The 10,612-nt window shown below is 35.5% G+C and overlaps 1 protein-coding gene and 1 non-coding gene across 5 annotated transcripts; both read right to left on the bottom strand.

Annotated features, from left to right (window-relative positions):
- Nucleotides 1-454: 454 nt before the first annotated feature.
- On the bottom strand, nucleotides 455-6,794 carry LOC18435688 (tRNA/rRNA methyltransferase (SpoU) family protein). 4 transcript variants are annotated; one of them, XR_016045456.1, is made up of 4 exons: nucleotides 6,490-6,794; nucleotides 5,068-5,161; nucleotides 2,922-3,048; nucleotides 455-923 (listed from the first exon to the last, which is right to left on the bottom strand). XR_016045456.1 is itself a non-coding variant. In XM_020668129.2 (4 exons), the coding sequence occupies exons 1-4, from the start codon at nucleotides 6,691-6,693 to the stop codon at nucleotides 694-696; spliced, it is 663 nt and encodes a 220-aa protein (XP_020523788.2). In that variant the 5' UTR covers nucleotides 6,694-6,794; the 3' UTR covers nucleotides 455-693. The 4 variants fall into 4 exon arrangements, 3 of the variants coding, with proteins under 3 accessions (XP_020523788.2, XP_088709264.1, XP_088709263.1); XM_020668129.2 differs by having other exon boundaries at nucleotides 5,060-5,161; XM_088853138.1 differs by lacking the exon at nucleotides 2,922-3,048 and having other exon boundaries at nucleotides 5,060-5,161.
- Nucleotides 6,795-9,811: 3,017 nt separating this feature from the next.
- Nucleotides 9,812-9,893, bottom strand: TRNAS-UGA (transfer RNA serine (anticodon UGA)). Its single transcript has one exon. It is a non-coding gene; the product is annotated as a tRNA-Ser (tRNA).
- Nucleotides 9,894-10,612: the final 719 nt, after the last annotated feature.

Raw genomic sequence — 10,612 nt, 5'->3', positions numbered from 1 at the left:
AGATAGGACTCCACTGGTTAAATTGTCAAATGACAGAAACACATGACTTTTAAAATGCAAGGCCTCTCTCTCTCTCTCTCTCTCTCTCTCTCTCATGCACACACAAATGATACAACACCTCAACTGCAAGGCCTCTCTAACAAACAAATGACGCAACACCTTAACTGCAGGCATCTCTCTTCTCTCTGGTGACTCATGATAAATAAATGTCCAATGGTTAATTAGTTTCAAATTACACCACCGGGCTTTGAAAATGCAAGCTCTCTCTCACGCACACACCATATTTAGGAAATGACACCGGAATGTCAATGTGTCCTAGAGCTTTTTCTAGGACCAAAAAACCTCATTAATACAAAAATATAGAGCCTAATTTGTACAACAGAAGGTAAATCTCTCTCTATTCCCACATTTCCCTCAGAAATTGAGAATTTGGGACTCTGAAATTTGAAGAGAGTTGCAGTCAAAGATCATTAGATTTCATGCAGAATAGGACACCGAGAGAGAGAGAGAGAGAGAGAGAGAGAGAGAGAGAGAGAATCTTGTCGATCCTTAAAAAGAACCTGCCACATCTATCCATTTCCAAAACCAGTGGCAAGGTACTGTTAGTAAAATTCTTCAATCACTACAATTCAACATCAGCCTCATTTCAATCTCTCTCATAAAGACAAAAAGTAGATGTTTCTACATCTACAGCTAACCCTCAAATAGCAAGGCCAACGTGCTTGACTGGGAATCAACGGAAGAGTGATTCGCATTTTGCTCATCAAACAAATGGTGGGATGCATTTTCGCGTTTGAATTTACGCTCTTCCATTTTATCTTCTGCATTTTCTGCACAGTAATTTCTTCTTTCTAGCTTCATGGGTTTCTCAGCTACAGTAAACTTTTGCCCATCACGCCCTCTCTCCGGAAAGCCAGCCCAAACTGAAAATCCAATGCGGAAAATACAAGAAAGTTCATCAAGCCAAATAGAATGTTATATCTAGGGCTGCCAATGGGACACGTTTGGGTCTATTTTGGTCACGTAATGGATAAATATAAATATTCAAGCTGGGCAAGGCTGGCCAGGCACGCCTCAAAAATTGTTCATGCCTATCATGCCTTGCCCGTGGGCCTCAAAGTGTTGGATGAACCTGGCAGAATTGAGGCCCAGCATGGGTGGAAGACCCAATTATATGTCGCATAAATGTATGGATTTTCTTGGGGTAAGCATGCCTTCATAGCGTCTAGACCATCCTTTCAAATGAAATAGAGCAGAAAACCAAAGTTTTATCCATAAATATAGCAATACTGTAATATATTCAATCCTTTTTTCCTTTGTTTCATCTAATTGTTCATTATCATGAAAAAACTAAGGTGGGTCCGGGTGAAATTGACGTATTCGAAGAAACTGCAGTTTCCTCCAAAACACTAGTCACTATTTTAATAACAGCATCAAGCCACAAGCACACATCATAAAACTAAAATTTAATCATAATATGAAGACTTCTGTGAACCAGTTCAACTCTTCCCTTTGTTTTCTTCTCTTTTAAGCAATAAATTGAATGTAAAACATTTATATGCATCGGTGAAAATGAGGCAAGTCCAGTCATTGGGATGCTTTGACTTCGGAGAGGAGTTCATCACTGTGAGGTCCCAAAGGAGTCATTGGAAGTGATACAGTGTGCATCACTTCTCCATTAAATCCATCCATAAAGATGTTTTCAAGGAGGGGAAAAAGACTAAGGAGCCTGAGCCCCACCCGAGGTCCTCTTCTTTTGTTGGTTGATTATTCTTCATTAGACTTACAAAAGAACTTAACTCCAAAGAGAGAGCAGACTGTCAACCTCGGCATGTTGGATGTGGAAGTTCAATGTTAACCTGATCAAGGCCCCTTGGCTTTTGTTGCAGTTGATAAATGATCTTAGGATTGCATGAAACTTGGAGAGGACTCTAGGATGATAGGATCATGCGAACAAATACAAGTGTGACACAATTTTTCAATATCCATGTGAAATGTATTTTGATATTTGAAGTTCTCTACAGCCCATTGTGTGATCGCCACACACCAATGAAGCTGAAGGAAAAGTACTATCAGACAACTGTAAGACCAGCTTTGCTTTATGGGGCGAAACCAGCTTTGCTTTATGAGTAAAAGTTGGGCGGTTAAGAAACAACATACCTATATGATGGTGTAGCTGAGATGAGGATGTTGAGATGGATGAATGACACAACAATAAGGAATAGAATTCGAAATAAATACATTCAAGAGAATTTAGATGTGGCTCCAATAGGCTATAAGATGACAGAAAATAGACTCAGGCGGGCTTGCCATGTATAGTGCAGATCCAATACACTATCTGTTAGGCGGTGCGAGTTGGTTCAAGTGAAAGCCTAAAAAATGGTAAGGGATAGGCCCAAAAGATACAGTTGAAGGTAGTGAGAAAAGATATTGGAACATAAAGCCTCACTGGGGGAATAGCCTTGATAGAGCAGAATAACGGACCAGGATTCACATAGCCGACCCCAAATAGTTGGGAAAGAGCTCTGATGATGATGAAGTTTTCTATAGCCCATTGTGTCATAAAGATAGATGAGCATAGTGAAAGTTTCCAATTTCAAGCTGTAATGTCCTTAGCAGCAATACAGGCAAAACAAAAAATAAAAGGGGAATTTATGAAATTACACCTTGGATGTGATCTAATTAACATCTTAACCATATTTTTTGATAAATTTTCAAATTAACCATCATTCTTTGGATAAAATTTCAAACAGCCCGTCAAATAACACACCAAAATGGGTTCTGAAATTTATCAAGTTACACCTAAGGAAAAATGTTAAATAGTTCAAAGTTTATGCATTTTGATAAATTTGCCAAAATAAAATAATACAATCAACATCAGCCAAGGCAAAAAAGAAGGTACTGTAATATCTTTATATTACCTCCAAACTGATGTAGAACAATGGAAGCTGCTACAGTGACATTCAAAGAAGCAGTGCCACATCCATACTGAGGAATATAAACGAAGAAATCACATATTTCACACTCCTTGGGTGAGAGGCCAGTTCCCTGTTGAGTATAAATGTCCAAAGTAAGTGATTATGGAGCGGTAAGTGAGAGAGGATGGTGGTTGGCAATGTTACTGTAGTCTTGTCCTTTAGGCCATTGCTTGTGCCTTGGAGAGAGAGAGAGAGATTGGGAAAAAGGATAATTTTTTGAGATGGATTATTTCAATCATTGTAAAATAGAGGGCAGCTTTGTAAATATTTTACAACCATTAACCTTTCTTGACTTCTGACTTCATACATTTTGTCGCAAATTAATAATATCATTCAACAGAAAAAGCAAAAAAAGAGAGAGACTGAATAGATTAAAATAAATGAACTATAATGAACTATTGACCTATATCTTGAGTTATATATGAAGGATGACACTACTTGTGCTTAATAAAGAACGGTGAGAACTTAAACATACTCATGGTTCATGTCATATAACAGTGGTTGGCATAGTTTCGCTCACCGGATTAGTTTGCTGCACTCAAGAGGTGTCCTAGAAAATCTCTTTACTAATAAACTATCAAACAAATATATAATCGTATATCCGATTCCTTAACTTGTGTTGCAATATTAGCAAAGAAACGATGAACCTTACCACGAGAAAGTGATCTGCTAGTAGCACTATGTTCATGAGAGGGCGAACAATGAAAAGGAAATTTAAAATGTTTGAAGAGGTTCGAGTCTCAATTAATACATATTAGTACTCAGTATATGGCGTAACAATTTAGTGATAACAAAACCTGACTCAAATTTACTGGTCATTTTGCAGGGTTTTCAAGGGAGTTGAACAGCATCTCATTCACAAAACAGTTTCTCCTATCCCTAGACCCTTATTAATGTCTTTGAAAGCATCATTTTCGAATTTCTCATCAGTTACTTCTAAAGCTGTGCAATCATTAGGGTTTAAATATTAGATCACGTTATAAGCAAGTGCTTGACTCCTTGACCGAGATCATAAAAACTTTCACTCGGAGAGCAAGGACTCCATTAGCATTCCAAAGAAACTGATAGCTCTTCTTGAACCTCAGAGAATAAATACTACCAATGATGAGGATTTGGCAAGTGGAGATCTAGTATAAGAAGTGTTTACTGGAAACTTTCCAAGTTGGAGTATTGCCAAATTATTTTCCAAAACCTAGGCAATCCAGCTACATATGCACTACCAGAGATCCTTTTGCACATAAAGCCATGAATACTCCAAATAGATCTGTAATCACCTCCTAAATGCAGGGCATCACACGCATGCCAGAAAATTTGAGAATCTATTGCCTAAACATTTATATATATTCGACTTTCTAATAACATCTAATAATAAAAAATAAATCTCTAATAACATCAAAACACTTGGTAAGAGACGTATCCATATTAAAAATGTGAATTTCATAAACATTTCCTTGTTTTACAAAAGGTAACCATGAAATAGAACACAAACCATCATCATCATCATTTGAGCCTTATTCCAATTATTTGGGGTCGGTGAAATAGAATACAAACCATTTCTTTTTTTTTTTGAGAATGAATAAAAACCATTTCTTTTAAGGGATTGCATACCATGAGACTATTATTTTTGGTACAAGGAGGTCACAATCACTTTTAGCCATTAGATGTGAAATCCAATAGATGAAAGTGTCTCACAACATTTGAGAAAATTTATTTTAGACTTGTGCCCAAACAATGACACATCTTCAGCCACGCGATTTCAAATCTAGCAATTTATGATAATTGTGACCTGCCTATATCAAAAGTAAATGATCTCATTGTATACATTTCCTTCTTTGATCTCCATACAAGAACACAGATTTCAGCAAACCAAGAAACAGCACAACACTAGCAAACCGAATAGCGTAGATTATCCAATAATATATTACCCCACTTCTCTTTAAGAAATAACAATGTGACTTTTGAAAGCTAAGTGAATATATTATATCCATAGTCATTGTAACACGAGAACATGAAATGCAACGCCAATGACATTTGCAGGGAATGAGAACTATGAAAATTTCAGCAATAAAAGGAAGCATCACCTCATTACCGAGTAAAAATGCAGTACTCTTCTTAAAAGGTTGATGATTCACAGGGATAGCTCCATCAACAATCTCCACACCACAAATATCACAATCCTTTTCCTAATTCAAACACAGAAATTCACGTAAAATTGAGTTTGAAAGAGTAGTTCAGGAAATACAATAAAAATCCAATAACGTGAGCACATAATCCCTAGCATTTAGAAACTCGCGAATTAATATAGTTTTTAAATAGAACATCCAGTTTATTATCAAATTTCTGTGAATAATATCCACTCAACTTATCTTAGGGGTTTAATTGCTGGGCTTAGAGCATGAGGCCCAAAGCACTTCAACTTTGTGTTTCAATTGTTGCTTGAAACCCAAAACAAACACAAGTGAAATAGGGATATACCCTTAACCTCTGAAGTATAACTATAGTTGCTAATACCTTCCTTCTCAACCTCCAAGTTGATAAACCACACTTTTTAAAGATTATTTGCTAAACGTCTTGAAAACTTGGACGGACTGGGAGAGACTCGGCTAGCCCGGTTCACACTCATATCATCCAAGCCGGGCTCATCTGGAACCAGCAGGGTGCTCGCTCCAAATAACTCAGGTCAGTCCGAGTCCTTCTCACCCGAAAGTTTTTAAACACTTCAAGTGATTATATCACAATTAAAGCCTAGTTCTTAAACACAGCAGTATGAAATATATACACAATGCCTTTTCTGGTTATAACAACATTAGAGTGTAAAACAAGTTTAGGTGCCTTTATTGCTCATTAGAAGCTCAGGGTTTGAGACACAAAGAGAGAAGAAACAGAAGGAAAGTACCTCAACTAATTTTTTTTTAAAAAAGGCTAAAAAAAGCTTTATGAATACACTCCATAAAATACCAAAAAAAGAAGAAGATAATAAAGTTAAGGGGGCTCTCTAGGCTTTGATTATTTTTTGAAGAAAACATTTATTGGCAAGGTGTTTCAGAAAAAAAAAAAAAAAAATCTTTTCATCTATTACTCATAAATTTGTGCAAAAAAAATGGAACAAAACAATTATTTCCTCGACTACATTATTGCTGTTTAATTCATGAGTTCTATAATCCACGTAAAAAACATTAAACCAGATAAAGGACGACGTCCAAAATACAGAAAAAAGAAGAAGAAAAGGAACACAAAACTCAGTAAATTCAACAAGCACATAAATTCCAGGAAAAACTGCAAATTTGAATAATTTCTGTTATGGACAATTGTGGACAATTTCTCAATAGCTTCAGAAAATAAAAAATGGAAAACAGTAATAACGATGAGATCCAGTTTTAATGAATAAAAAAGAGCTCTTACGAATAGATACAATCAAATCAAATTAGGTCACCTTGAAAGATTGAATCAAAAGAGTTCAAAATGCAAGAAATTTAGAGAAATAAGAGAGAGAGAGAAGGGGGTAAAGTACCTTGAGGTAAAGGCGAGTTTCAGAGAGAGAATGGAATTGGCGAAAATGGAGGTAAGGAGTGGATCCATGGCTCCCAAATGAGTTGAAGTCTCTTCTTCCAACGAGTATGAACTCTGCAACACCAAAGGCAGTGGCGCTACGCGCCATGGTCCCAATATTGTGGCGCTTGGCCACGTTGTGGACCACCACATAGCTCTCCACCATGTCCACCTTCTCTCTCACCCTCACTCTAAAACAGCAGGGGGAGGGAGTCTCCCCGAACCAGGAGGAGGTTCGGATCAGTGACGCAGTGACAGTGGCCAATCTCCCTTCATCCCTCTCTCTCTCTACAACTGTGTTATTATCCTCTCTCTCTCTCTCTCCACGAAAGTGTTATTTTTTCTCTCTCTCAACGAGAGTTGTTTTTCTCCACAAACATTGGTGCTCAACAAAGGTACACGCCTCTCTCTCTCTACAAAATTTGTCTTTAACAAAGGAATACACCCTCTCTCTCCTAAAATGAAAATTTTATTAGCCAACTAATTTTATGCTCATGCCGGGTCTATTTACTCTCTAGGGTAAAATTACTAAAATCCAATCCAGAAGTAATGGGGAAGACCTCAAATTTTTTAAATGTAACCTATTTCACTCATACATTAACTTTAATAGAAAAAAACTCCCAAATAGCATTTTAGGAGTTGAAAAAAGAAGGTCTTAAGATTGAATAGAGATCGTCAAATGTTTTTTTATAGTGAGATCTAGTGTTAGAACACTTAAAATTCAAAAATTCTCTTTGGAAAATGACCATCTAGTTATTTTTAGGTGGATTCCAAATTTTCGGATTGAAAAACATCCTTTCAAGCAGGTTGTATGGTCGAGGGAGTAGATGTGCAGCTATGCCCTAGCAAGAGCATAGTATAGGCGCAAATCAAAATGTAATACTTTTGCAAATGGTAAAAGTGTATATAAGGTTGCAACCATGTAGTGTTGAAGTTAGGTGAACCTCAAAAATCTTACAGTAGAGAGTGTTTCGGCGTTGAAGAAACTTTCAACAGATCATCTCGACTTTGAGATGAATGGACATGAAGGAAAACAAGAATTTCAAGTTAAAAAAAAGGTGCATCTTGTAACAAGTTATTTGGACCATCTATATTTAAAATTTTCAAGTGTTTCTTGATCGGCTTGATCTGTACCATTTTATAAATTTTAAAATTTATAACTACGGATCATAAAGTTTTCGACACCAAAACAACATTTTTAAATAAATTTTATAGGTACGCCTTACTTCTACAGTATAAGGAGGCAACCTTATAGAAACGTCACCCTTGCAAATTGATCGTTCCTATGAGTCAGCCAACTCATATGTACATGTATGGCAGCGGTCCCACTCTAAAATCCACCTTACGATGAATTTTTCATCCAAAATTATAACCAGTCATGATCTAGGACAAGTTGACCATAAATATGAATATGAATATCAAATAAAAATAAACAAAGCGGTTTTAATTTTGGAAGAGTGCTTTATGCCTTGGGTGTGTGAGAATCCCGCGGCATCACGCAGCCATCTTAAGATGGTTTCAGCGTGGTGGTCCTCCAAAAAAGATCAAAAAAATAACTTTTAAATTTTTATTCAGAAATAATCAATTTTAGTTTCAAAATTTTATTTTTTACATATTAATGATCTCCATATCAGAAGTTATATATACCTCAAATATTAACTCCAGAATCCATCTAAAAAAATGATCATAAAGAAGTGATGCATATCTACACGAGTCCAAGCATTCATAAAAACCATGTTCTTTTACTTTAAGGATGTTCTATTATTTCTTGAAAACCAGCGTAATTCCAAATAATTCTCGATTTGAATGAGTGAGTCTTGATCTAAACCTTCAAAATTTAAATCACTGCTCTTTTGCAATCTTCTCCTCACTTGGAAAACGAAGAAGACGAGAGGAATACTCTCTTCTTATTTTTTTTTGTTGGAATGCTAACAAGAGTTTTTATTGAGATTACGAGCGTCACAATTACAACAAAAAGTAAGAAAAAAAAAACATTTTTGTTATGGAACCCTAATTTCTCGTATCATTTCATGGTAGTCCCTCTTTCCGTTTTTCTCTCAAGCGGCATAAAAAAATTCTTAAAGATTCATCATACGCACTCATCTCCTATCTCTCAGTTTTATTGACTTTTGATCATAAACCTTAGCCACAACAAATTTTTTTATACAATTTCAACCCAAAAACTTTTTTAATGGGTGAAGAGAAAAAAAAATGGTTAAAAAAGTTTTTGGGATGAAATGCTATAAAATGATTTGTTGGGACTAATTTTTATGGTAAAAAAGGAGATAAGAGAAATCCTTATGGATTTTCGTACGCCGTTTGAAAGAAAAACGGAAAGATGGCCTACCATGAAATAATGCGAAGAAGTAAGATTTTATACGAAATTTTTCCAAAAATTATTATAAAAAGGAAAAGAGCAAGAAGCAAAAAAAGAAGAATAAGGTTATTGCGTCACCGCAGTTTGGGCAATGCATCTGCTTCACTATTACATTCTCTATTGATATCACGTAGCACCACTTGCAGAGCAAATGGCATCTCATCCATGAACTGACTCCACATCCAAGGGGTTCTACTCGGTTCTTTACAACATTCGATATCATGAATGGAATCTCTCTCTATCACTACTCTATCATAATTTTCCCCCATTTTGGCACTCCAAAATTGACTGCTGTCTCATTAACTGAGCATGAATGCAATCTGCCTAATAAGTCCATAGGATTTCTCCATTATGATTTCACAAGAGTCCTCCATACCCTGCTATTTGGCCGTCCTCCCTCACTCTTCTATCAAAGTTTAGCTTCACCCATTCATCTCTTTAAGATTTTTTATGATAGAAAAAACAGTATATAAGGGTGCAATCAAATAAAGGTGCACCTTAAAGATTCACTAGAAGCAATTGTTTCGATGTTAAAAAAAACCTCAATTCGTTCATCTCGACCTCAAGATATATGGACATGAGAAAATATATATTGGAACTCTTGAAAACAATGCATCTTATAATATATTATCTAGACCGTCGATTTTCAAGATTTTCAAATGTTCATAGATGTGCTCAATCTATGTTAATTTTATATCTTTAAATTTTATAATTAGATATAAGAATAAATTTTAAGGCCATCATAAAAATTTATGATACTAAAACAACATATACAAACCTCAGCCTTTTAAACTATACTAAAAAAAAAAAAAAAAAATTATTCGTATACAGATAGTGAAAATAAGGAAGAAAAACAAGAGGGATCCATCTTTATGTCTCTCTCCTAGAGAGAATATAATAATAAAAACGTCGACAGCAGGGTTCGAACCTGCGCGGGCGAAGCCCAACAGATTTCAAGTCTGTCTCCTTAACCACTCGGACATATCGACAATGGTTGCGGTATCACCAAATAAAAATTTTATTTATTATGTATAACTACTTAAGTGCCAGACATCATTTCAATTATCCGGAGCCATCACTTGTTAAATGACGCCTAATGGACTACTAAGGTTACATCATGAACCGTAGGGTGCGGTTTGTATAGAATCTAGGCTCTAAACAATCAAATTAGAGCCTGCCTTTAAAAAGTGTCACGAAAAATAGTTTCAATACTGAAAATCTTTGTGATAACTTTAAAATATATTTTTATATTTATTTATAAAATCTAAAGCTTCAAAAATAGTGTAGATCGACATATTTATAAAAACTTGAAAATTGACGGTTTAAAAATACGTTACAAAATTCATTATTTCCACAAGTTGAAATCCATTTTTTTCTCATGTCCATGTATCTTGATATCGAGATAATGAATATGAGGATATTTGAGCATCAAAACAACCTTTTCTAGTGAAATTTTTGAGGTAGCCTCTTATTTCATTGTTTGAAGCTTCGGTTCTATATAAACTTTTCCCTTAACCGTATTCAAACTCTAAGAAGATATTTTTTTTTTTTTTCCAGTGCTATTGAGCTTGAGAAAATTATTCTCAAACCTCAGAAAATGCAATCATCCCTACCGTCAAATCAAATCCTAACAGATTTGAGGTGTGTCTCCTTAACCATCGGGCTAAGAACGGGTCAGATCGGGTCCAAATCTATCGGGATTTAGATA

This window comes from Amborella trichopoda, chromosome 12 (genome assembly GCF_054954075.1).
Source record: "Amborella trichopoda isolate Santa Cruz 75 chromosome 12, AtrichopodaSantaCruz75HAP2 v2.0, whole genome shotgun sequence".
Taxonomy (NCBI): Eukaryota; Viridiplantae; Streptophyta; class Magnoliopsida; order Amborellales; family Amborellaceae; genus Amborella; species Amborella trichopoda.
The sequence above is the reverse complement of the archived record's forward strand: the minus strand, read 5'-3'. Positions and strand labels throughout refer to the sequence as shown.